At 45.1% G+C, this 26,925-nt stretch overlaps 1 protein-coding gene and 2 long non-coding RNA genes across 3 annotated transcripts; 2 read left to right on the top strand and 1 right to left on the bottom strand.

The window, feature by feature from the left end:
• The first annotated feature begins 2,470 nt into the window (after positions 1 to 2,470).
• Positions 2,471 to 3,911, top strand: POU4F3 (POU class 4 homeobox 3). Its single transcript, XM_067567548.1, has 2 exons — positions 2,471 to 2,590; positions 2,874 to 3,911. Exons 1-2 carry the CDS (start codon positions 2,471 to 2,473, stop codon positions 3,765 to 3,767), a joined length of 1,014 nt encoding a protein of 337 aa, XP_067423649.1. The 3' UTR covers positions 3,768 to 3,911.
• A 1,222-nt stretch (positions 3,912 to 5,133) lies between these two features.
• On the bottom strand, positions 5,134 to 8,143 carry LOC137165526 (uncharacterized). The gene is made up of 2 exons (XR_010923405.1): positions 7,694 to 8,143; positions 5,134 to 7,007 (listed from the first exon to the last, which is right to left on the bottom strand). It is a non-coding gene; the product is annotated as an uncharacterized lncRNA (long non-coding RNA).
• A 143-nt stretch (positions 8,144 to 8,286) lies between these two features.
• On the top strand, positions 8,287 to 19,833 carry LOC137165524 (uncharacterized). The gene is made up of 4 exons (XR_010923404.1): positions 8,287 to 8,399; positions 12,488 to 12,598; positions 17,977 to 18,084; positions 19,567 to 19,833. It is a non-coding gene; the product is annotated as an uncharacterized lncRNA (long non-coding RNA).
• Positions 19,834 to 26,925: the final 7,092 nt, after the last annotated feature.

Raw genomic sequence — 26,925 nt, forward strand, 5'->3', positions numbered from 1 at the left:
TTCTCTAGGCAGGGAGTAGGGACTCAGACGCAAGCCCCTTAATTAGATACAGAGCAGTCAGCACCGTGCTGTAACAGTGCAGTTTAAATATGCTGTTTTGTCTCTGAGCACCTGGCTTAAAATATTCTGCAGATGTTTTATTCTGATTGTTTAGCAGCGTGCAGGCTGTAAGGAATCGGTCAGACAGCTTCTCTCTCTCCGTTTTCCCCACGCTGGGAACTTGAAAGTCAGAATTACAAGGGGAAATGTCAAAGGGCCGAGTATTTAAAGCCTTTGGTTTAACGGCTGCGCCTTCACCTGGGCATTTCAACTCGGAGTCTAATCAGAGACGGGGGGAAGATCGCCCTTTCACCAGTTTCCACCGAGCTCTCTAAAATCCAGAAGTGAGGCTACCGATACAAATGGTTTGTCCAGGTATAAGAGAGCTGAGTGAAGGGGGTTAGCTGCACAGTTATCCTGCTTTCCCTCCACTGGGTTCAGTGTCTCCCTACTTCTGCCATCCCCAGGGATGTGCGCAATCCACTGACGCAAAGTAAACTTTTTTCCACGCCCTTTGTCTGAAATACAGCTGATCTCATCCGTTTTATCGCTCTCGGGTCCGATTCTGCTCTCGCTGCAATCAGTGGGAGCAGGATCGGGCCCAACACGCCACCAGAAAGTTTAAAGAACACTTACTCAAATCCGTATGGGAAATGTTACATTTCAAGGCAAGGCCCAGCAAGGGGAACAATCACGCCAGGCTAGCAAAATAACTCGCTTAAAATGCCTTTCAATGATGGGGGTGACGGGGAGCGGTGTGTCATTTTCATCTGGATTCTCAGAAATCCCTGACACCTTTGACCCCACAACTCTGCCATATGGATTGAAGGAACTTGTTCCTCCATCTGCATGGTTACCACAGCCAAAGCGGTAAAGTCACTGGCATCTGCTTTGCCCTTCTCCGAAAACTCCTACCTGCTCCAGGAGCAAAACTAGTTCTGGGAGGGCAAGAAATCGTGTAACTTACAAAGGGGTCCACGCACTTTTCTGAAATACAGCTGATCAGACTAAAGTGCAGGACACAGAAACCTTACACTCCAGTCGGAGATCTTTCATCGTCTGTTGCTGACTTCATAACTTCACATCTCTGTGTAAACACACTGCATTTCTACACACCGTGCGCTCGTTCACAGCAAACTGGAAAGACTCCCACACCTACAGCTCACTGCAAACCGACAGGAGAATGGTCTCCCTCCCCAGCTGGGGCGGGTTTGCTCGGCCGGGTAGTTTGCTCTACGCCTAAACACACGCTGTACCAGCCTCAGCTTTTAGCCGTGATGCTGCTATACCCGGATTTCCCATCCATTATTTATTCTTCTTCTTGTGTTGCAGCGCGGCTGGGATTGAGAAAGAAAGTTTGGAAACCGCTGGCTACTTGGCAGGACACTTCAGCATCCCAGGAGCCATGCAGCACGTGTGCCACCGCGAAAGGCTGTTCCACTGCACTGAATAATACTTAGCCCAGTGCGTTTGAAGAGGAAGAGGTTTTTCTCTTCTGAAAATAAAAGCTGGGTGGGATAGAACCTAGCAAACCATCCTAAACGAACCGACCAGACTTCCCAAACTGCGTTTCCAGGGGAAGTTCACTTGCCCAGCTGTAAGGGCCTGGCTCCCTGAAGTCGAGGAGAGTTTTCGCTATTGATTTCAATAAGATCAGTCCCTGATTTTTTTCTTTCAGGTTTGCTGAGGCTTTTCTGCTCTGTTTGCGCAGAGAATCGAGCAGATCGAACCTGGAGTTGTGCTTTTTTTAGGGGGGGGGCGGGGGGGAAAGGGGAGGTCCCATCATAAACCCATCGACTGGCACCTGGCTGAAGCAGTGACTTTCCTCTCCAGCAGGCCGATTGATCTCACTTCTATAACCTGAGCTTCCGCCGCAGTCCGCGTGGTGACCAAGCGGCGGGCAAGTTTGTTTCGCCCCCGCAGTGAAGAGCACTGCCCACTGCTGCCGTCCGGCCTGGGACCCGGAATGCCAGCGAGTCAAAGAAGAGGAACCCGAGCAGCTGGGGGAGGGGTTGCACTGGGCTTGTGCATTTTCCCTTCCAACGTTAATTGTGCTTTGATTTTAAAATATGAGCAAGCATTTTTTTTATACGGCTCAGGCGACCTGCCTTTAAAATCCACCCCAGCGCTCCGAAGGCCCCTGCGGCTTCTCTTCCATCAGCGGCCGGGGCAGGGCACAGGCATCTCGGCTCCTCGCTGTCTTTGACTCTAGGACTACTTTCCTTTTAGTCTTCCAGTGCAGCACGCCTGCGCACAGCGTCCCGGTCCCGTTCCTGGCAGGCTGCTTGTAAGATGAGTGAAGAAGCAGGTGGGGGGGCAGGGGGAAGAGAGGGAAGCTCTGTCATTGAAAACCGCTCACTTTGACAGAAGCGAGCCAGAGAGACAACCCTGCATCTATGTCAGGGGCTGCCTACCTGCCAGGTGTGCAAAGATGATGGCCATGAACACCAAGCAGCCGTTCGCCATGCACCCTGCCCTCCAGGAGCCCAAGTACCCCAGCTTGCACTCCAGCTCCGAGGCGATGCGCAGAGTTTGCCTCCCAGCCCCGCAGGTATGTAGATTAAGCATCATTACCGCTTTAAGGCACGTTTTCTGACAGGCACTGGCTTAATGTTTTTTTCATGTCGCCAGAACAATCGCACATCTCTGAACATCTCTCTCCCCCCCCCCTTCCCACGTCTCTGATCCGCACGTCTATTCAAGCAAAGCTGCTGCCTTCATATTAATTTTTATGACCTGAGCTTTGCGGAGGAATCTCTGTGCTTGGCAATGTTTTTTAATCCTGAGTTGACAGTATTCCCCACTGACTCCAATATGCGCGTTCTTGCTTGCAGCTCCAGGGCAATATATTTGGAAGCTTTGATGAGACTCTGCTGGCCCGTGCGGAAGCTCTGGCGGCTGTGGATATTGTCTCCCACGGCAAGAGCCATCCCTTCAAGCCCGACGCGACCTACCATACCATGAGCAGTGTCCCATGCACATCTACCTCCTCCACAGCGCCCATCTCGCACCCGTCGGCCCTGACCTCGCACCCCCACCCCTCGCTGCACCCGGGGCTGGATGGAGACCTCCTGGACCACATCTCCCCGACGCTGACCGTCAGCGGCCTGGGGGCAGCCGACCACACGGGGATGTCCGCCGCCATGCACCCGCACCACCTGGGCGCCATGGGCCACCTGCACCAAGCCATGGGCATGGGCCACCCGCACCCGGTCTCGGCTCACGGCGGCCTGCCCTGCATCAACGACGTGGAGTCGGATCCCCGGGAGCTGGAGGCTTTCGCCGAGCGCTTCAAGCAGAGGCGGATCAAGCTGGGGGTGACCCAGGCCGACGTGGGGGCGGCTCTGGCCAACCTCAAGATCCCCGGCGTGGGCTCGCTCAGCCAAAGCACCATCTGCCGCTTCGAGTCGCTCACCCTGTCGCACAATAACATGATCGCCCTGAAGCCCGTGCTCCAAGCCTGGCTGGAGGAGGCGGAGGCCGCCTACCGGGAGAAGAACGCCAAGCCGGAGCTCTTCAACGGCAGCGAGCGGAAGCGAAAGCGCACGTCCATCGCCGCCCCGGAGAAGCGCTCCTTGGAGGCCTATTTCGCCATCCAGCCCCGGCCCTCCTCCGAGAAGATCGCGGCCATCGCGGAGAAGCTGGACCTGAAAAAAAACGTGGTGCGGGTTTGGTTCTGCAACCAGAGACAGAAGCAGAAGCGCATGAAGTACTCGGCCGTGCACTGACCCGGCCGGGGGCTCGGCGCAGCCTGGACCCGTCTGTGCTGTGCTCCCGGCACCAGCAGGCACCGCCCTGGGGACTCGAACCGACCGACCGACCGACCAAGCCCTCCACTCCCCCGGCCCCCTGATTATCCCCCCCCCTTGACTTGTCCCGTCTTCTCGAAAACAAACCAAACCCCCCGTTTGTGGGGGCTGCGCGGCTGAGAGTCGCTTTTGTTGTGTCTGTCGGGCAGCAGAGCACCAGCCGCCGGTGGACGCCGAGGAGGTGCCGGAGAGCTGGGAGACCCGGCGTGTTTCGAACCACATCGCACTACAAACACACAGCAAAGCATCGATTGGAGGGGAAGGGGGCGGGGAGGTGAAACCAGAGGATAAACATTGAGTAAGATTGGGGAGTGATATTTCAGAATAAAAAAAAAGGCTATTTTCAGAGAGTCCTGCTGATACCCCGGAGGTCCAGTTCTGCTTAGCTTTTCGCGGGGGTCTCTGTCTCATCGCCTTCCAGCAGCGGACCGCCTGGCAGCGTGACCAGTCCTAATCCCAGAGACGGGAACAATCGTTTTATACTCCACAACTTTGGTAAAGAAAAGCAAAGCAACTTGTTTTTACTCAGCGAAATACTTTGGCTGCTCTTCGTCTGAATTTTTCTTTTCCCCTGCCCCACCCCCACACAGAACTATCTCCAGCTAGATTCCAGGTGAATTGCCTAGATTGCATTTTTTAAATTCCCCTTTCACTCTGATTTCTCTTATTCAGTGGACTTTTTTTTTTTTTTGACACGAGATGACGTGGTGGGAAGAAGTGGTATTCCGGCACTGGTCTGAACACAGTTCAACGTCTCTCAGCTCCATAGATCCCCACCACAGACTTGTACAGTGCACTCACTGGGGCTGGGACTCTGGCAATGGAGACACGTAGCTGTAACTTCATGGAATTGTCCGCAGTCGCTTCCGCGCTCCACTCCATGCTCTTTTTTGCTCTTTTTTTAAAACTAAATTACAATCCAAGGACATTTTTGTCCCTTTGCATTAAAGACTGTATCTGAGTTTTGTAATGCACAAAGTCGGTAAGGGTTCTTGTAACATATTCTTGGTTCAGTAATTGCAATGAGCTTCCCCCCCTTTCATATTTTAGTTCTCTCATATAGCGTGTGTGCTTGTGTGTGGTCTTTTATTTATTTATTCGTTCATTCATTCCTCGGGCTGAATTTTGAAAGCAATGTGGTTTTTCCCTTGGATTAATTTCTGAAATAAATGCTTTATTTTTCAACCCGAATGGAGACTTTTCTTTTCATAGACGAGAGCAGGTCTGATGAAGCGAAAGAGAATATATAAAATGTGCGTTAATAACAATAAACTTTAGACAGGGCTTTTCCACTGGAGAAGGGAAAGGGATTTTAAATCGCAATGAATCAACTTTCCTAGGCATGCTGCTGCTGCTGCTGCTTTGGCTATTTTCGTTGCTGATTATCCTTTTGGAATTAAGATATAACTTCCTTCCCTGTTAACTTTATCATATATTATTATGACTGTTTCTGCAAGCTGTAAAGTTTCACCACTTTCTGTGTTGACTTTTCCATGTCTTGATTTACCTCCGCATTTTTTCAAGGCGATCATAATTTCTTTGTGCTAGAAAATGTTTTATTTCCATCTATAAAATGTAAATGACCAGATTCCTATATATTCTTACTATGCGTGGATCTTGTTACGTTTATTAGCTAGTTCCTAGGCTGTGTGTAATCCAAGTAATTCAAACTAGGAATAAAACCCATTCCCTTTTGCAACACAAATGTCCCCGAGTTCAGTTAAGTTTTGGAAGGAAAGGGGATTCAGTCTTCTTACGCGGACAGAGTTACAGACAGAATTTCATTCTCTGAAAATTAATTTAAAAAATCGTTCAACCAACTCTCTCAAAGGTTCATTTCTAATGCTCTTTAAAGAAAAAAGAGGGCTTTTTATTTATGAATCCCAGAAGCACCTTAACGATTAAAAATTAATGATCGAAGCCCAAGTATCTTCTGAATATTTCACCGTAGCATTTCAATGAGTGTCAAACATCAAACCTTAGAGCAGGGAATCTCTCTCTTCCTCCTTCCGCCTCCCACCACCTTTGGGAAAGCACCTTACAAATTCATCCTTTTAATTTTAGGACTCCTAAGAAAGTAGAATGCTAAACCTCCTAGAGTTTCCTAGTTCTATTTTTTTTCCAATCAGCTCCAATGATTTCCCCCCCCCAATCAAATGTCCTTTAATAATAAATGTCCTTATGCCATTACATTATATTGTGGGTTTTGAAAATTTAAAATAAGGGTGATGCAATATTAATTGGCTATCGTAGTATAAAAAGGGCAGAAAGCAATTCAGGCTGCATCCTTTCACTACTGTCCACTAGGATTTCAGCAGATACTCTATAAGGGCATGGCTGGGGGTGTTAAAGGCAGGTAAGATATTTTTAAAAAAAATTTCAATCCTTAAAATCCTATTAACTTCACCGATTGCATTTCTTTGTGGGTTGGTTGGTTTGTTTGTTTTACAGCCAAGATATCAAGATCAACAGAAACAAAAAACTGTCTTTGTTTTGTTGTTTGTTTGGTTTTTTAAAATTATTTTTGGAGTTTCTAATAGAGAAATTATTTTCTAAATGTGGGGTTAAAATATGCGCTGTAATAAATTAGCCCAAAGAGTGGTCCTGGAATCGAATTAGACGGTGTTTCTATGCCAGATCAAATATTTTTGATCCAATAAATATCTGACAAATACACCAACCAGAAGCTAGAAAAACGAAAACACCACTTCAGTTTAAAAGTTGATTGGAGAATGCGCCAGCTCCTTATATGCATCTTCTGCTAGCTTGTATGATTTTTACCCCTTCCTGATACGACTCTGAACTGAGAACCTTTCCTAAATTCTCATCGGAGAAATGAAGTTTAAAAGCTGTTTCCCTTCCTCTGTCGTTAGCAGCAGCGCACTCTGGATTTCAGAACGGGACAGATCATCGTGGCTGGTAAATGCTTGTGTTTGATATAGGGAACTTTCTCCAAGTTTGTCCCCCGGATCCCACTTTTGGAAGAGATGCCTTCTTAAAAAATATCTTAGCACCGCATCTTTTTTTTATACAACGCCTGTTGGAGGTGACTTTATCAGCTGTCTGCTTTGTAAACTGCTGCCAGTAGCTCTCTGCTCTTCGTCACACACTGTCCGGGGCAAGATTTCGTTCTTTTGGAGCAAAGGTGCTAATGTTGCCCTGCAGGATTTAGGCGCGGAGAAGGTTAGATCTTTTAAGGTCTCTCAGGCCAGGAATGGTAGCAAACCGCCCGCTCGTCTCTAACAACAGAACTAGCAGCGCGTGTGTTTGCAGGAAGCTTGCTTTTGGTTGCAATCTCTCTCACCTCCGGCTAGGATATCTGGGCAAGACAGCCATTCTCCCCCACCCCCCTTCCCAATCAAAGCAAATGCAGAGTTTACCAGGAGGTGCTGCTATTTGGAAGTTAAAATGTGTCACCTACAAAGGGCTGGAGGGCTTCTTCCGTTTGTCAGCAGTGGCCCCAGGAAAGAGGTGTGCAATCTGCGGCAGTGTGCGCGCACTCTCTCTCGGGGTAGAACACGTGTGTGTGATCTCTGGGTGTGTGTGTGGCTGTTTATTCACAGACAGCCGACGTTTGGGTGTCTGGATTGTGGTGGTTCTAAGACCTGGTGCAGCTGTCGCCTATTTCTCTCCCGCTGGAGTGAAATTCAGAGCTCGTGGCGTGGCTGGACGCGGGTAGTTAGACGCTAGCGAGCTTTAGCGAACCCCTCCTCTCCCCGTTTCAAAGAGCAAATGAGTCCCGCCGCTGGGCACTGCGCGGGCACTTTGCCCCACTCTCTGACCGCGTTGCCAGCCCTCCCCCAACCGGGCCCCTTCCTGCTCCTGAACCAGGACCCGGCACCGACCTTCTGGCTGATGTTGGCGCTAAACGAGCTCGCTGCAAAGGACGGCGGGCTGGTGCCTCGTGCGCCGCGATCCGGGACAAGGCAAAGGTTCCGCCCGGGCTGCAGAGGGGGCGGGGGGCTCAGCCTGGGGCTTTTCGCCCTGCCACGGGCCAGCTCCGGATTCAGCGTCAAAACCAACGTGTTCAGCGTCTGTGCAAATCGTTTCCTTCGCTCTGTAGCCAGCAGCTGCGAGGGGGCCCGGGGGCTGCTCAGGAGGTTTGCAGAGCTGCGGCGGGGGCGGGAGAGATCCTCCACCCCGGCCTCAGAGGGAGCGAACTTCGCTTGGGGGGGGAAGGGTGCAGGCGGGAGGGTCTGCAAATGCCCTGACGTTTGCTTCTGACAGGGGGCAGCCTCCCCGAGCTCGCTCTACCGCTCCCCACGCCCCCCTTCCAGCCTGCACGGCTCGCCCCCCGGGCTGTGCAAAGCGCAGAGTAAGAGCAGGCAGGTGCAGGGCGGCCCTTGGGCTGGACACAATCTTGCAGCCGCGCGCACACGCCAGAGGCTGGGGAGAGGGTCTGAGCAAACGCCAGGCAGAAAAGCAGTTTGCGTCAGCAGCCTGGGCCCGATCCTGCCCCCACCCCTCTGAAATCAATACAAAACTCGCGTTGACTTCAGGGGGAGAGTAAGCAGCGGGGTGCCCAGCTGAGTCTGTTAACAAAAAGGGCAGGTAGGCAACGTTTCCGCCCTGTTTTACACCCCGGTCTATTCCTGTTTCATTTTCCTCTGCCTTACTGCCTGCAGGAGACCTGCACCCTGTAATTAGGCCCTGCGAATACGATTCCTTGCCACCTGGCCTTGGAAAGGTTCTGCCTACAGGCCTAAGCACCTACCTCCCTCATTCCCACTTCACCCATTTTACTCTAAAACAAAAGCGTTTGTTGTAGCCCAATGGGGCCTAAGGTTCTTCTTGACTGCTCCCCTCTTTAGCAGAGCTAGTCAGCCTACAAGCCCTATAAATCACGGCTATAAAAAGCTTACTTTTATATGCACTCAATTGCTACCAAACCCAAACTAATTGCATACATTCCTCTAGGCCATTTTGCACTGTAGTGGTGCTTGGGATCTGATCAATTAGTCATTAGGCTCCTCCATTAGCTGGGCTTTAAGCTCACTAATATAAATGTCTTGTGCCAATTTCCTTGTAATTGAATGAATGAAAAAAATTAGCACAAAGGACAGAAAAATGATGCAAAGCTAGGATTGTTAGAGCAAACATGAAAGCTGGATACTCTGTCTTCCTAGAGCTGAGAGACTTGGAAAAGTCCCTGCTCTCTGGGTCTTTGTTTAGAAGATTATAGCAAATGTACCCTCCTCTTATTCATAGGAAATTATCGGGGTGTGTGAGAATCAGACTCTGAAGCTGCTACCTTAGGCAGACCTACCTTACTAATTAATCAATATACTTGATCCCAAGAGACATGTATCATCTGAAATATACCAATGTAGGTATAATTTCTTAGCCTCATTGAAGTCAATAGCAAAGCTCAGTAGGATTCTTTCCCCTGATGCAAAGTTCTGACATTCCTGGTTCTTAGTTTCTTTTGAAGTCCATCATAAAATCCCACTTTAGTTCTAAATAGACACGGTCAGAACTTTTTCAACAAAACTTTTTGTCAAAATAGCTGTTTCATTGAAGTTGAAACATTTTGTGGACACTTGTGGCTTTTGACAAAGTTTTTGATGGGAAGGTTTCTGAGGATGACCTCTCTGGTCACTGAGAGAGAAAGAGAGAGAGAGACCTGAATCAAAAACCTGATATTTCCCATCAGAAAATGAATGTCTCTACCACAATTGCATTTTGTGAAAATGATCAAAAGGTTTGGTCTTCATTCCAATGTGGAACAAACACAAATTTGGAAACATCAAAAGTTGTCCCAAAATGGAATTGTTGTTCTCCAGGCAGCTCTAGCTCTAAGGTGTGCCTTGCTAATGCCTAACTAAAGCCCAGCTGCCAGATGAAGAATATTTTCTAATTGCGTTAGCCCATTCTTACCCATTCACCTAAAGTGAGGAATTTTTTAAATGGGAGAGTAAAATATTTTTATTTTCATTTTCCTCCTCATTATGGTAATGGGTGGAAGAGTAGGTTGGATTTGCTTGCTTACTTGTCTTTTTCCTGGACCGGTACATCTTTGTGGCACTTTTGTATTAGTCCCTTAGAATCCCTCTAATTACAAATAAGCACACTGCAATCTGTGGGCCTTATGGTGACCTCACTGAAGCCAATGGCAAAACTCCCTTTGACTTCTGTGGGAATGAGATCGGGACCTGTGTTTATTGCTTAGGAGAGAGGGAGAAAAGTTGAACAGTTTTCTCTTGATGTAAACAAAATGTAGAGCCACAAGAATATAAAACTGCCACAGAATAATACCTTAGGGGTGGCTTTTGCATTGATAGCTATAAGAGACTGATAGCATTAGTTAGAATTAGGTATACTAGGCCTGATTCTGATCCCCCCCACACCAGACACACCATCAAGTAACTCTACTGAAGCTAATCATGTTACAGACGTGTAAATCTGCTCTATCTGAAAGGGGATGCAAAGATGCTGTGTATAGCTCTTCCATACAGCTCTGTTAATGCACTTCAAGTGTGACCCATCACGCTTTTTCTATTGCACTGTTGGGGTCCTTATCAGACCTGATGTAAGCAAATAAAACATTTTTAAAGTTAATAAATCTGTATCGCTTATCTAAATTTGGCCCTTGGGCTTCTGAGAATAGATGATCAGTTATCATTATTTTATTATTAATTGTGTTGAATTGTGCCAGGTCATGTGATGGTTTTGTGATATGGACATATTGGGCCAAATTCACCCTGGATATAATTCCACTGCCTCCATTAGAATGCATCACATTTGAATCATGCTATCCTTTATTGCTGCAAATTATTTGATTACAAATTATTTAAGGTCCTGTTTGTTCAAAAACATTTAAACACTTAACTAGAGTCAAATCAGCAGAACAATGTGATTTTTTTTCTCACCTGTAGTGAGAAATGGCTTATACAACTTTATGGATTGCTGGTGCTGAATTTAAAGATCTGTTTTTATGATACTGGGAATATAATTCCAATGGCATGATGGGGAATAATATATCATTTCATGGGATTCTTTTAATTTTTGGACTCTCTAGTGCTGGAGAAAGGATCCAGGCTGACAATCCTGGGAACTGTCTGAAGTTCTCTTTTTGCAGAACAAATATAAGACTGGTAGAAACTTCCCTATCATCTTGCTCAACCCGCACCTTGATGGGCCACTTCTAGGGGTGAAGGCAGTTCAGTGCCCATGGCCTATTCAGTCCTATGCCTCTTTTTTAATGATTGTGTCTGTGGCGCATGTATGCGATGTAACACCAATGCTAAGATCTAGACTGAGACCCCAAATTTATTTAACAATTATCAGATGATTATTCCTTTCAGCCACTACTGATTTAGGTTGAATTCAAACTAGCAAACTAAAGGTGAAAGGGTTACTACCAAGCCTATAAACCATCCTATTTCCTAATAAATTATTAGGTATTAGGGCCTGATCCTACTTTAATTGAAGTGTAATTGCAGGATCAGGCCTAATTGTGTAATCTAAACAGGATTTATGTAGGATGTAAGACTCATGCCCCCTTTTTATTTGACATTTAAAAAAAATAAGGCATATTAGAAATGCTTTGTTTTTTCATAATCTGTCTAAGGGAATGTAGAAAGCAGGATTACTTGCAACACACCGTGGTACTTTAGATGCAGAGAGTTGACTGATTTTTTTAATTTCATCCATGCTATGTTATGCCCTCCCTATGCACACACTCCAGTCCCAGACATGTCAGCACAAGATACTAATAAGGGGAATCCAACTAAAACTTCAGTTTTACTCTGTCTGTGAACTTTCTTAGCATTCTCAATGAAAAAGCTCACCCGTGAGATAAAGGTCTTAGTAGTGGACAATCTCTTCTGCAGATGGTGGGATGATCTGTCTCAGAACCTTACAATATTCACTTTAATTGTTCTTTAAACATGGTTGAATGGATGAGCAGCTCTGCTGCTGTTTATAGTTAAATTGTGCTTCTCTGTACCAAAGATGTGAAATGTACAAGACTCATCTGTTTGAAACATTGCAAAGTTCCAAATTCCTTCATTAAATCCAGAGGTGAAGTAAATTTTATATTGAACCGTTCTTCTCTCCGTTGATGCTGATTATTTCATATCATTCGTTAATTGACTTAGGGCCTATTTAAAGTGAGGGACCAATAGGATTGGCTAGCACAGGCACAATGCCGGCAGGCATCATGGGAATATCTCCTTCAGTGCTCTAACTAATATGTTGCAACATCCCATTCTTATTCCACTTCTGGAATGGGAAACATCTCTTTACAGTCCACCTCAATCCTGAACTGCCACTCTCCTAATATTCCGGGTACAGCTGGGGCAATGGACTTCAGTCTTTCTCACCATCACTACAAGCTAGTTGAGTTCTGAGCTTTCCGTGAGTTATGTATAATACAGTATCCTTGTAATCTGCGTGTAAGTGAAGTTTGGCATGAGACCTACTTACCTCCTTTTCATCTGTGTGACTGAATCAGGGTTGAATCCAGAGGTGAAATGTTCCCATTGAAATCAATGGCAAAACTCCCAGTAATTTTAAAGGGTCCCGGATTTCATTTGGGCCAGACCCAGATCTGCTCTCAGTAGTTTGAACTATCAATGGACTGTCATCTGTGCTATTTCATAATTTTCCCCCCTATTTCACTTTATTTTTTCCTACAGAGAAAGAACTTTCAAGAACCAGCAAAGAAAACATGGCAAAACTCCAAATTCTAAAGAGCTTGCACATCTGGCCAGAGCAACAATATTATAATCAAGAATGATGCAGAGAAGGTAATTGGCAAACTACAGCTAAAGTGAATAGAATGTTACCCTCTGATGCTGCAATGACTTATCTGCACCCAGCAAGCGAATAGAGCCATGGGTCTCAGTGCAATAAGTTATGCATGTGCTGAAATCCTTGTAGGATCAGGGCCTCAGGTTGTTCATTAATGTTTCACAGGGCTGAATCCAGCTTATGAGTCAAACTACTCTAGTCCCTTGTGGCTTCCATGTTTGTGGGATTAAGAAGTGGTTGCACTGTTCTCTTTTCCTGGTTTTTAAAAAAAATAAATGTAACCTCCATTTGCTTTAAGATCAGGTATAACGTTAAATAGACTTTGACTTGCAGTAGGAGATGATTATATTTCTTTAAACCCTGGAGACCAAAAGAGAATTATGTCGAGATGATGCGTCATTGAATTTTTAAAACCCTGTAGCCATGCAATGAAAGCCAAGACCACACTGGGACTCCATGATGCAACTGTCAAAACCCCCTTATGAACAGGAGCTAAGGGCAGCTCTCAGATTTGAGAATCTCTGCAGTGAGTCAGATCTGCTCCATTTTAGTACTGATAACGTGGTGGTGTTACATCGTGGCAGTGAAATTATATTATCTTCCGCATCGTGAGGAGATAACGCTTGTGTGACAATGTACTCCGCCCTGAGTTACTACAGTAATATAGCTCTTATTGCTAGGCTGGGCTGGGTGTGATACTCTTTCCAAAAAGAGATTCAAGCCCTCCTAGAGCAGCGTTTCTCTAACTAGGTACCCTGACTCAAAAGGGGGTCACAAGGATATTTTAGAGAGGTTGCGAGATCACAAAACATAGGGTTATGATACGTCTGGGTTTTCCTGGGCATGACCTCTTCTTTGGTCCTCCGATCTCTGGCCAGGTGGATTTTTGAGATACGAACAGATGTCTCTGATTTTACCTTGCTCATCCTTTCTCCTTGCCTTCAGAGCTGGGTGGCCAGAGAGTGGCATTTTAGAATTTGGAGTTTTGCTTGCTGGGTGCCCAGCTCCAAAGGCAGCATCACTGCTCTGCAGAAGCACAGAAGGAAGGGTGGCATGGTATGGTTACTTAGCTTTGTAGGGATCTGCACTGATGCCGCAAAAGCTATGTCCAGTACCGAGTGTGTGTGTGTGGTGGGGGTGGCAGGGGTTGTTACAGCCTGAAATATTCTCAAACAGGGCCCAGCAAAAAAAGTTTGAGAACACCTGTCCTAGAGCCTGATCTTTTCAATTTAAGTCTAGTCTACACTGGGCTTCTAGCAACCTCCTCCTTGCCCTGTCCTCACTGTGGATCTCTGGGCCAAATTCACTTCTGGTACAATTCCACTGACATTCGGCGGGGAGGAGGAAATCAGGGCAAAACTTCCATTGACTTGAGTGGAGCCAGGAATTTCACCCACTGTTTTTAACAGGGTACCATGTTGAATGAGATCTACACCATGAGTAGCATATAGGGTTTCTCCTGCTCTCAACAGTAGCTGGGTGGATTTTTATGGCAGGAAGAGAGTCTGTAGTCAGTGATGTCTTCCTGTACACTGTCTCAGATGGGATCTATGTTCAGGCTGTGGCAGCAAATGCAGGGGTCTAATATTCTTTGCCTATGCTGAGGAAACCCGCATTGACATCACTGGTGCTAGGCATTTGTAAGGATAGGAGGAGAGACCCTCTAGTTCCTTGCAAGGCAATATTAGTGTTACAGCGTCCAAAGTGCATTGGGCTCTTTATAGAACAAATAAAATGCTCTGAGGAGCTTACCCAGCTCAGTAAAATATTGTGAGACCTAGCGGTTAAAAGTGCTCTAGAAGCACGAATTATTATTATGAGACAAGACATAGAGGGTGAGAGTAACTAACAAGCAACTTTTCTCAAAGGAATGAAATTCAGTGGGAGCAAAACTGCCCAAAGTCAAATTACCAACAACAATCGTTGATAATAATAAATAGGGGATTTCATACAATATTTTGGGAAAGTTTCCCACAAGGTACAAGCTGCACCTTAGGGGATAGATCTTCTAAAGCTATGAGTAGCTCAGATGAGGTGTAGCATGCCCTTAATTCCCATCAAGCTCAATGAATGGTGAGGTGCTCAGTACTTTGTAAGACTGGGCTCCAATACGTTTGGTCTTTCATACGTTGGAGGGGTCAGGCTGGGTCAAGTGTTACCCATGTTCAGCGGTTCTGTGGAATCTTCCTCCAATAATTGATTCCTTTAAAAAAAAGCCCATCCCCATTTCTGGCTGTGATCATTATGGAAAAAGCAGTTCCCATTTCATGATTGACCTGGGGAAGGAGGAATCCAGCCTGGGCTGGGAGGGGGAAAGCTCAATAAAGTGCATGCATATGAGGCACTGAAAGAGATTCGGCAAGACAGGTTCCTTTACATGGTTTCTGAACCACTAACAATTGATTTCTTTTTCCATTCTGTGCTTGTTCCCTAATATCCTGCTCTCTGTCTCCCGGGGACTGCACACAGGAGATGAAAGCAAAGAAAACCAAACAAGCCAGCGGCAGCACTCACTCAATTGATTTTTACACAAAATTTGCCTTCATGCACGAAGGATGGAAAAATGATCCCATTAATAATGAATAACAAAAACAAATGCAGGGAGGAAATCAATAGAAGCACATTTGATATCATAGGGAGATGAGAAGGGGGATGAAAAAAAACCCTACAAAACCAAACCTAGCAACAGAGATGTCGTCTGACTGCTACATAATGCAGGGGCTTGCATGCTCTGGCTCTGTGTAACACCTGTTTTAGGAATATACCCCAGGGAAGCTGATGTGCCACAGAAAGTGCTGATCAGCTCCCCATTCAGCGTGACACTTATACTTCATGCCAGGCAGATCTACAGACCCAAATGAAGGGTTTGGAAAGCAAAAGTAGTCTGAATCTGCATCTACAACATGAACTGAACTCTGCTGAGGATTGAAAACATCCAGTTAAATTTCCTTTTCTTTTCATTTCCCCTGGGTGTCTCTGTGCTCCCTAGTTTCATCCATGACTGAGAGGGAACACATACAAGAAAGGATAGGCCTTGAATGCACGCACAAGTTGTACCCCTTTAACTATACCAGCACAATTAAAGGGGTACAACTCCCCTAGGATGGATGCAATTATGCTGATATAGTTTATTCCTGTATAGGAAGAGGAATAAGCTCTACTGCATAAGGCACCTCTGTATCAGTATAAGTGCATTCTCATTAGGGGTTGTGTATTTCAGTAAAAAAAGTCAGACCCCTAACCACAATATTTTACTGGTACAAAAACTGTATATAGACCAGGCCATATTCTATTTCTGGCCCAGCAGGAAATACTGAAAATATCATGACTGGGCTGATTTTTCATGAAGTTGTTAGCCTGATTTCCAGACCAAAGAGGTTTGGATGAACAGTGACATCAGTGAGGCCAGGATCTGGCCCAGGATAAGCTCTGGAATGCTAGCAAGCTTAGCTGTGCTGCTCCACTTAATGTGCAACCACCTTTATTTGAAGTTCTCAGGGAGGACGTTTTGAAATCTATTGGTACAGCAACTGTCTGAGGGAAATAACCAACCTGTTTTGCAAAAGCTACCCTCTGGGTCCTGAGCCCTGGGATGTGGTGGTGACTATTTATGTTGGCAGCTTGGCAAAACCCAGGGGACAAAATTAAACCCTAATTAAACTCAGGGCTTCAGTTAATCAATTAAGAAGAATAATGAATATATTAAAGCTGATTGGACTTTCTTTTCCCATGAAAAATTTCTACTTTTCATTTAAAAAACCCCCCAAGAATCTGAAAACTGTAAATGGGGTTTGGCCAAAAATCTTCAGTTTTCAGTAGAGTTTGGTGAAAAAAAACCCCAATGTTCAATTTTCTGATGAAAAATCTTTTTTTTTAATTTGTAGGAAATCAGACATTTTCCTTGAAAATTTTTGTTTAGTTGAAAATCTAATTTTCTGTCAAACAAAAGTTTCAACAGAAAATTTTCAGTTGGCCCTAGAATATATTATTTTTGGTCTGTAAATGTCAAAGCAAGAATCATTATCCCCATGTAAAGGATAGAGAAAATGCGGTTCAAATATGTCAATAGTTTCCCCAGGTCACATAGCCAGTTAATGGCAGGTTGGGATTAGTAGACCTCAAGTACCAACCTAGTGGTCCCAATATTCAATCAACTACACTAACCATTGGTCTCGGTGAATGGGATCATAATATACATGGCAGTTGGCCCAAACGGCTCAGCTTCAGATTAAAAGAATGGTTTTAAGAACAAACATAGAAATAAAAGGGTTCTGGTGTTGGGCTTAAAATACAACAGCGCTGAGTTCCTAGGGGTTAACAGGAAATTACCAGTCTTTTCCTTAGACTTATGCCAACCTGAGTAAGGGTCAGTTAATGCCTATAGCAAAGATGTGGGACCATGGATGGTTCCAGTCCTAATCAGGGCTATGATGTTTACACAGTGTTTATCCTTAGAGGACTGTCTGGGTATAAATTACCTAATTGCAAATTAGATGATGAATCTGAGGTGACTTTTCTGGGGGAAAGTAAGAAAACCTCCATGCCAACTTCTTCAGATCTGAAAATATTTTCACTGAATCAGTCTGGCTGAATAAGGGGATCTGAATCTGACGGTATGGTGCTGTGGTGACCTAAATATAGAATGAGGGATGTGGCATCACCTGAAATTTAAAATACTCCTATAGCCCCACTCATCTCCTTGCTTTTTTGCGTACTGCATAGATCCAGTGTTTTATCTTCTTTGAAAATCCTTCCTCGTTCTCTTCCCTTTCCTCCAGCCTTTGCTCTTCCCTGCAAAAATGTACATTTCAAACTATTGTAACTCAAACACTTGAGGGGCCATATTTTCAAACCAGGGTCCCAAAATGCCAGGCAGAGCACATCTATTGCCCTTGCAAATCCCTGCCTGTAATGTAGCAAACCACCATTTATTCATACGGATGGGGTGGGTAACTTGGCCCTACAGAAGGGACCAGAGCTCAGCTCTGCATGCACTCCTTGCATGACTGCATGCATCATGAGTGTGCCAGGGGTGGGGGAGGCGCAGAGCCTGCGAATCCCCCATTGCATGGACCTTCTAGCTACTTCCTCAGCAGCTACAGTGATGAGGGCCATATAAAAGTACACAGACAGATACTTTTCCCATGGAGCAGGAGCACAAAGGCTGAGGATGCTACTCCAGCCTGGGGTGAGATTAACAATCATAGAATGGATCCATTTCTGCTGCACAGCCTTGGCAAGAGAATTTCTGCCTCCCTGTCCAAAAGGAAGTCACCAGTGACCAGGCCAGCTACTCAGGCTGGGCTTGGGGCAGAGAATTTACCCCTCAGTGGACATCTCTCAAATAATAACAACAATCATCCTTCCTTCTCAGGACAACCTTCCTGGTGTGATGAGCTGCTAAGCCTGAAAATGAAGATTTATGCTGGAAAGCCAGGCAGACCCTAAAATGGAGCATCGCAAGTCCTGGGAATACAATAATGTAAGCTCATTCCTAATAAAACCAACTTAACAGTTAGCTACACAAGGGAAAATGGGACTTTCTTTTCATTCCACCTGTTGTTTCAACTTAATCAGTTTGGGGATACTGAGTACATTTTGCCATAGGCTTCATTTGGGCATTCAGAGCAAACAGCACAGAGATACAATGAGAGCGGTACAGAAATGCACTGAATCAAAAAGGAACTATTCTGCTACAGTGGTATAAAGTGAAAGGAATTTATTTCAGTCATGCACCTTCACTAGCTGTTTTCAGTTAACTACATTTTAAAGTAAGTAAGTGGATTTCTCCTTTCACGGCAGTAACTGGGGCTCATAGGTTACTTCATCTGCCCAGTGTTAGATACAAATTTGTTCTTTCAGCAAAGCAAAGATTTGGATTTTGTTCTGTAAAGCAGATTTAGGACTATGTATTGTGAGAGATCCTATACAATTCTGTTCTATTTTGTATGGGGGAAATATACCAAAGAAATATACTGAAGGAGATGAAAAGATTTGACTATTTTTTAAAAGAATGGAGCATTTAAAAAAACAGCACTAATGCTACCTAATCTAGACGGACCATTTTGAAACGTTATTGACACAGGCTAAAATTTTCCAACCTGGGTGACTAAAGTGAATCCTTCTATGTCTATATTTAGACTCAAAAAAAAAATGGCCCAATCACCTGCCTTTCCCCATTGACTTGAACTGTATGTAGGGGTGCTCAGCAAAGCCCATAATCAGACCACTTATATTTTGTGCATATGGATTTAGGAGGCCAGTTTTAAGGCCCAGATTGGAAAATGTTAGCTTCAGTACATTGTCACAGTTTACAACAAATAAATACTTTGAATTCTCTCTCATCTGAATATTTACCACCCTCTCAGCCAGGGGTTGTGAAGCTTAATTCATTAAAGTTTGTAGAGTGCTTCCAGGTGGTAAAAGGAACAATAATAATAACAAGGATGCCAATAATTAACAATCCTTAGTGCTTATAGAGCTCTCAAACTATTGTACCAGCATTAATAAATGTGTCCCTACAACATCACTGGGAAGTAGGAAAATGATAAAAACCCCTTCAAACAAATGGGGAAGCTGACACAGAGGGTTGAAGTGACTGGTCCAAGACTGCTCAGTGGCAGAGCCAGGATTAGAACTCCAGACGTCTAAGAGCTTGAACTCCAAGCAGTAGTCTCTAAGCAGAACTCCAGCTCTGGGCCCCTGTCTTTATACCCTCCATGCTGCCTTAAATATGTGCCCTCTAAGGGCTTGTTTATGTGGAAGGATAGCCTGGAATAGCTATTCCACACAAGCCCTGCCTGTGGACACTCTTAGTTAAGCCACATGAATGTATTCTTAGTGTGGAATAAAAGTTTCTACATAGAGAATTATTGTGGAATAGCTATTGCACTTATTTCACAATAGCTTCTCCATGTAGATAAGATCTAAATGCTAAATATTACTATTATTTTGTTATCTTAAGGTGCCTGTTGGAAGACTGAGAACTGATCCAATAGCTCATGGATCCACGTTAGGAAATGGTATTGTGTTTCAGGTGATAAAGAAACAAATCGCCATAAAGTTTTCCAGTCTAAGCACCTGAGAGAGATCCAGAGCCAGGCATTTCCTCCAGGACTGGAAGTAAGCTAAACTTCTTCATCTATCTTACTGACTGATTTGTAACCCAAACTCAGTGGTTGAGCATGATCCTTAATGTGGATTATTATTTATAAATTATTGAGGAGTGCAATATCTCTCCATTTACTGACTGTCATAATAAAAGAGCTGGGAGAGAAACCAAGTCATCATCTACCAAAAGAACACAACATTTGGACAGTGCAAAGACACTAAATAATTCAGCATCTATTTAAAAACATAGTGTTTTGTAATTTCAACAGAACTGCCTTGGTCTGGCTTCACGTAGCTCAGAATCTGGAGAAGTTCCTCCCAGTTTGCATAGGAGCACCTCTGTTCTGGAGCGAGCGGAACAGGGCGTGGGTGGGAAGGCCAATCACACTATCAGCATTTACTAGGATTTTAAACTTGCATGAGTTCGATGAACAAAATGTACAGTGAAGAGTCAGGGCCTTAAGCACCTGGGTCCTGTATTCCTCCAGGGCTTTCTATTTATGGCCATGACTTGAACCCTAGTGCTGCACAAACATCTGAGAGCATTCTGGCACTGGCATGGAGGTGATGAGAAGAGTTAGTTTCTTTATTTATACAGCAGCACCGAAAGTGCTTTTCTTCTGGCTCCTAGCTACTTTATAGTTGCACTGTGGTCTGACTGGTAGCAGCACATGGAATGCCTTGGGTTGTATTAATAAATGTCCCACTGAGTTTTTTTATATCAGGACAGAAAAGTGTCCATTATTACTGCTGAAATCATAGCAATGCTGACAAATGATCTGGTAGAGATGTTTTCAGCAGCTGCATTCTTGAGAAGACTTTATACCAGAACAAAAAGTTCTGGTAAGCAACGGTCAAGAGCAGTTCTACTTTCTGTAAAAAGTCTATCTTAGAGTTTGACACTGCTGCTATCACCATAGTGTCTGAGTGCAAATCTATAGCTGTTGGACAGACCTCTGAGGGGCCTAACTAGTTAGCAAAATCTCTCTCTTTTCTAAGGGCTAGACTCTCTGGGTATGTCTACACTGCAATCAGACACCTGCCATTGGCCCATGACAGCTGACTCGGCCATGGGCTGCAGGGCTGTTTCATTACAAAGCAGACTTCCAGGTTTGGGCTGGATCTTGGGCTCTAGGACCCTACAAGGTGGGAGGATCCCAGAGCTCAGGCTGCAGCCCAGGCCCTCAGTCTACAATGCACTGAAAGAGTCCCGCTGAGGGTGCCGGAGTCAGCTGGCATGGGCCGGGTGTAGGTATCTAGCTGCAGTGTAGACACACCCTCTGAGTCAGAGTAGATCACAGGAGGAGTGTCTGTAAAAATGCCCTCGCATCTGTTGTGCTGTAAAACCCTCTGAATTTGTCTGCGCAAACGAGCATTTGCACGTACACAATGGATCTTTGTCTAAGTGCTTGTTTGCATGCCTACTTGCCCACTGGGCAGGCACAAAAGTGGTGCTTTGCAGAACAGCAGGAGCACACACAGTAAGTAGACCTGTTGTTCTCGATTTGAAAGTCCATACATGCCTCTCCTGCACATTAGCCCAACTGCCAAAGTGTGTACTGCAGTGCTCTGGATTGACAGGACAGGAGGCAGGACGGTCCGGTGTTTTGGTGAGGTGCTAGAAGCTGAGCATGGCCCAGCTTGAAACTACCCTTTGAGGCCAGCACATAAAACTACTTCCTTACAGCTTCCCATAATTTTACTGCAGTTGGTTTTAGCCGCCCTCACCATTGCTTCTTGATGTCACTTCTGAAGAGCAGGGGGAGCAAATCATGCTGCTGAGGGAAGATGGGAGAAAAAAGCCGGTACCAGGAGCACACGCTCAGGGTCAGGCTTTCAATAAAACATCTGTTCCCTGGGAGTCACCTGAAGCTAAGATCCACATGAAAACCCAAAAGGCAAGTGAAAACTGATAAGACACTAATATATTTGGGCTTCTTGCGTTACATGTTCTAAAGAGAAAAGATAAGAAAGCGGATTGTAGATGTTCCTGCCTTTCAAATGCACAGAGAGCAGAGCCACAAGTAGAAACTGCAGTATTTATTGGAGACAGAAGAACATCCCTTTCATCTCTGGCATTTGAAATTTTCTTTCAGGGTTACCTGTGGGACAATGGTACACAGAGCTCGCCTGCGTATACTGTATAATTCACACAACAGAAACTACATTAAAAGAATGTTGTGCTTAGAAATCAAACCCACTGGAAGAAGCCAGGAAATGCTTTAGAGGCTGAAAGACCTAAGTAAGGGCTGGATGCACAGCAAAAGATCCTCCAAGTAAAAATCCCATTGTGCCTAGGCATTCACAGAATGATTCAGATTCAGAATGGCAAATTCCTGATATACTTTTGGGGTGTCACCTGGCTTGTATCTCCCTTGTACCCAGTATAGATACCCCATCCTCTTTGCTCCGTGTAAGCAGCATCCTCCTTTGTATGAGATATAGGCTGAGGGCTTTATTTTCAAAGGTACTTCCTACAGTTACTGTGATTGCACACACAAATTGGGAATTTGCAAATATAAATGCTCATTTACCTGTCACACTGGCCATTTGCATCCATAAATAACCAGTCTGCATGTATAATCTAAATAAATGTGTGTGAAAATTAGGCACACAATTGTACATATGCAGTTATGAAAATTGGGACCTGATATTCAGATCTGGTTTGAGTGAGACCTCCCACTGAAATCAGTGGAGTTACACCCATTTACAATAGGTCTAAATTTGACAACTCTTTGCATATGTACATTGTTGTTGGAATCGATGCATGTGAATTTTTGAGGGTGCTCCTGTTTCACCCAGATTCAAAATTTGGCTCTTATTAAAATTCTCCTATCCTGTAAAACATCTTGCATTTCCTATTTAATTATTTCATAATATATTTTTTCAGAAATGTTTTCGGTGCCCAGGAAAAGTATCAGATTGATGGACCTGGCGACTGAAATTGTCTAGCCACAGAACAGGTGCAGCCTCAACAGCAGCACTGTTGGTTTCCCCTACATTCTACCCCACCAATGTGCCCCAATCCTGAATCCTAGGAACTAACCTTAGGGATAAGAGGATAGTTCAGTGTCTGTGCCGTATTCAGTATTTGGCCTCTTTGCTGCGATGATCAAGGGGTTGTTATAAGTGCCATTTATGGTGGTGGATTTTTGTGATATCAATGCCAATTCTAAGGAAACTGCATAAGGACAACTACACTTATTTCATATAAACTTGGCTGAGTTTGACCTGACAATCTGGATGAAAGAGCTGTATCCTATCTCCAGTTCACCTGGATGTCACAGTATAATAATTTAAATAAACTACCACGAACTGTCCTGCATTGGCAGAAGGACTGGGGAAACAGACTATGGGTAAAATCCTGGCTACACTGGAGTCAATAGAGTTTTGCTCCATTGATTTCATCCTACCCAGTCTTCTCCAGATGTCATTTCTATGCTCCTTTGTTGGAGGCTGCAAGTTTAAATATTCCTTCAGTAGCTCTGAGCAGGGCCATCCCTAGTGGGGTGCGGGGCCCAGAGCAAATCACATTGTGTGGGCCCCCCTTAACATCACGGGTCGTTTTCACGTGTTTTGGACCCAGTTGCTTCCTGAATTTCTGGCTTCGGGCACCATGTGACCGGAGCTGGAAATGCAAAATCCGCCATCTTTGTTGCGATAACCAAACCCACCCGATTTTTTTTGTGTTTTCGGACGTACTTCCACTCTTTCTTGGGGTGGGTCTTGGCAACTCTTGTGAAGTTAAAGCATGGGGCCACCCAAAGCACGGGGCCTGAAGCGGTTGCCCCAATTCGCCATACCCTAGAAACTGCTCTGGCTCTGAGAACGAGAAAAAAAAGATGTACGGGGTCTGAAGCAGAAAATGATGTTTAAAATTTGATATATCAGCTGTTTCAAAATAAGTTTGTTTTTTCCCAAACGCCAAAACAAATTAGTCCACAACATTACTACATTATGGAATAAGTGCCTGCAATTTTTTTCCCCTCCAAAAGTAAAATAAAACCCCAAGAACTCTCTTTTTAAGGAATGTAGTAAGAACATACAAAAGCAGCTGAAAAAAATCATAACTTCTGTTTGTTGCTTGGTTGGTTTTTATCCTCTACATTATCCAAACAGCTAGCTGGTTGTGGCTTAGACTATGTCTACGCTGCCGGTGGCACAGCCGGCAGGGCAGGATTGATTTTGCAGGTTCGATTGAGCGGCAGTAAAGACTCGCTCAATCGAACCTGGAAGTTAACTCCATAAATCCACCTCAGCAAGTAGCGTACAGTGGAGATGCCATGGTAAGTAGGCATTAGGAAGGTGTTAGATGCCATGGTAAGTAGGTATTAGGAAGTTACTGTACGTAGCTTGTGTATCTCCTGTCGACTGCTGCTGAAATCCATGGCCAGTATAGACCAGCCCTTAGCCTTAGGGGACTGGTATTGGGATATGGAGGTGTGCAGATCCTGGGCAGGAGTTCAAATCCAGTTCAGTTGTGGCTGAAAACTGCTATTATTTGAAGGCTGCTGAGTTCCCAGTGTGACATGAGTCTGCACCCTGTTTGTCTTAAGCATTTCTATAGCACCCACATGCTTAGCTTTTGAACACTGGGGGGTCTCAGTCCAATTTTCAGTCTGTCCTGCCACTAAAGGAAAGGGAGGGCATATGAGGTACAGTGAGGTACACATAAGTCAAGGACCAAATGAGCCATGGAAACTGTTCTTTTCCTATTGCTGGTTAGGACTGAGGGCCATTTATGAGAGAAGTTTGTACCGTTTTTTTCCTGTGCTGTACCTGGTCTATGGTTAAATTATAGTTCCTCTGTCACAAGGGTTCTCAAGCTTTCATGAGCGATAGATTGGTGAACCGTGCAAAATGCAAACGAGCTGCACACATGCTTGAGGCCAGGTTTAGCAAGAAACATCCCTGACTGAATTTTTACACCTGCGTCCTAAAGCCCTGAAAATAAAAGAGTCCATTAGGGATGTTGGCACAGTCCCTTTTGAATTGTGTGTGCTGGGAATCCAGGCAGGCAATGCTGGGTGTTCATCAGGACTCTCTTCTGCTCACTGACCAATCAAACTACCGTTTGATCTTTTTTTTCTTTCCTATGTATTATCATGGCCCAGCTCCCTTCTAACTCCTCCCCCTTCCCCTCTTCATGGAGGGGGAAAAAACCATTCACACAAATACAAGAGATGTCCTCACTTGAATTCCCCCTGTGTCAGGCATTTGCCATTGTTTGGCAAGCTTCAAAAGTGCGAGTGATGGCTGACGACGAGGCAGCAGCAAATGTGGTCCCGGGTGGTCTGGATGACTTGTTTCTCCTCTGTCACACTGAGGAGGGCTGGCAGTCAGCATCCAGAGACCAGCCCAAATGTAAGAGCCGCGCTAGGAACTTTCTCCTGCTCTTTGTGCTTGCTTGGATTCATACTGAAGTATCACAGGCAAAGGAGGACGATATGGCAGGGTCAGCGCTGTAAGCAGTTAGACTACTGCAGCCAGGCAAAGGAGTAGAATGGGACACAGCTCTGCCTCCCTCCACCTAAGGGGTGCCCAGGGCGACTGTCTTATGTCATTTTATCCGTTATTCTTCTCTGGTTGAGTTTTTTCCCCTAGTTTTACCTACTGGCTAGAGACTAGGTTGATGGGGCCATTAGAAAAGTAGAGACAGACAGACAAATAGTGCGGCCTCTCCTTCCCCTCGTGCAAAGGGAGGCTGATACTATATGGGGTATAAGGGAGGTGATCTCTGGCGTGTCTGCTGGATATAAGGGAGGTGGCATCTCTGTCAGAGGCATTTTTGACCCAAGGCACCAGGAAGATGTGCATAGGGGTACACCTGAGAGAGGTGGGGTCTATCTATTACTGGCCACAAGGCAGGTGGGGTCTCTGTCCAGTACAAGGAAGGTGATGATGGTGGAGACTTAAGAGGAGATTCTTCCTTTTGCGAATAACACAAAAGGAAAATTTCTTCCCAAAAAGCTCACATTTCAGCATCTAAACTCCTAAAGCCCAAAAGGCAGCACTAATCCAGGGCCAGCATAGTGGCAGGTGAGCTGTGAAGGTAAAAAATAGGGGGCACTTTCAGGCAGCTGTACATGGATATTCCCAGATCTTTATTGCTTTGGTGGGAAGAGGCCCAGATTCAGTTTTACCTATGGCATTGTTTGACCATGGCCTTTCACATCCATTGTCATTAACACCAGTGCAAAGGGGGTGTATTACAGGTGTAGTGGGATAGCATTTGAAATCCCCTTTGCAGAGGTGTGAACAAGAGCAGAAGGTTCAAGACAGTGGCAAATCAGTTCTGAAGGGGCCCTGCATTAAAGTGCCATCTGGTAAATGGAATAGGGTGCGCTAGTTCTTTATGGCAGAGAGGATATGCATTTCCTCCCTGCTTCCCCATGCAAATCAGGCATGTAAGCAAGTCCCACACTGCCAGCTGGATCCACGTTGCAGATGGGTTTGATGCCACGTGCACATGCGTTAACATGGAAAACACATTACCACCCACCTTGGTTCCTGATGAAATGGGCTGTGCGCAGCATTGCCCTGGGAATTAATGCAGGACTGGATCGCTGACCCTGGCATGTCAATGCCATTCCCTGTCGCTCAAAGGCAGACCTGAAACTGAGCCAGAAAGGTGAGTTTATTCCAGTTTCACTGCAAAGTCTGGAAGATACAAATAAATGTTAGACAGATCAAGGCCACTGAACTAAAACAAAAGCTCATCTCCACTCATTGCTTTATCACATAACTGCATCTTTAACCTCCTCCCTGTCTCCATCTGACTGCTCTCTCTGTCTCGTACAGCTAGAGATGATGATTAATTATCTTTGCTCAGTGCCGACAGTGCACTCAGTTCTGTGCAAGAAATAAGAGAGTATACGCCACGAAGTCCACTAGGGATTATGCTATTGCTTTTACCAGGAAGGCACTCAGATACTACGGGGATAGGCAGCAGTATAAAACTTTGATATATAGACAGAGTCTAAATAATGATCCCCATCCTGCAAAATTCAGATCCACCCATGAACTTCCCATCAGTCCAGGAGTGTTGAGGCTCAGATTTGGGTTCAGGCTCATTGTATCTTGAATTCTTGGCATCAGAGGCCCTCAGCTGGCAATTTATCCTGTCTGATTCTACTTACAGTCCCCTATTACCTTTAACTCCTGACCTATATGATTGTTTACCGTTATTTTAGGCATGTGGGTTAGGGTGGGA

This window comes from Emydura macquarii, unplaced genomic scaffold, assembly GCF_026122565.2.
Source record: "Emydura macquarii macquarii isolate MOO-44397 ecotype Brisbane River unplaced genomic scaffold, CSIRO-AGI_Emac_v2 contig_2768, whole genome shotgun sequence".
In the NCBI taxonomy this organism is placed as follows: domain Eukaryota; kingdom Metazoa; phylum Chordata; order Testudines; family Chelidae; genus Emydura; species Emydura macquarii.

Bases quoted from the DNA above. Each gene is read 5' to 3' on its own strand.
- POU4F3 (XM_067567548.1), top strand. From the start codon at position 2,471: ATGATGGCCATGAACACCAAGCAGCCGTTCGCCATGCACCCTGCCCTC. The intron at 2,591-2,873 runs GTATGTAGATTA...TCTTGCTTGCAG, and splicing joins TTTGCCTCCCAGCCCCGCAG to CTCCAGGGCAATATATTTGG.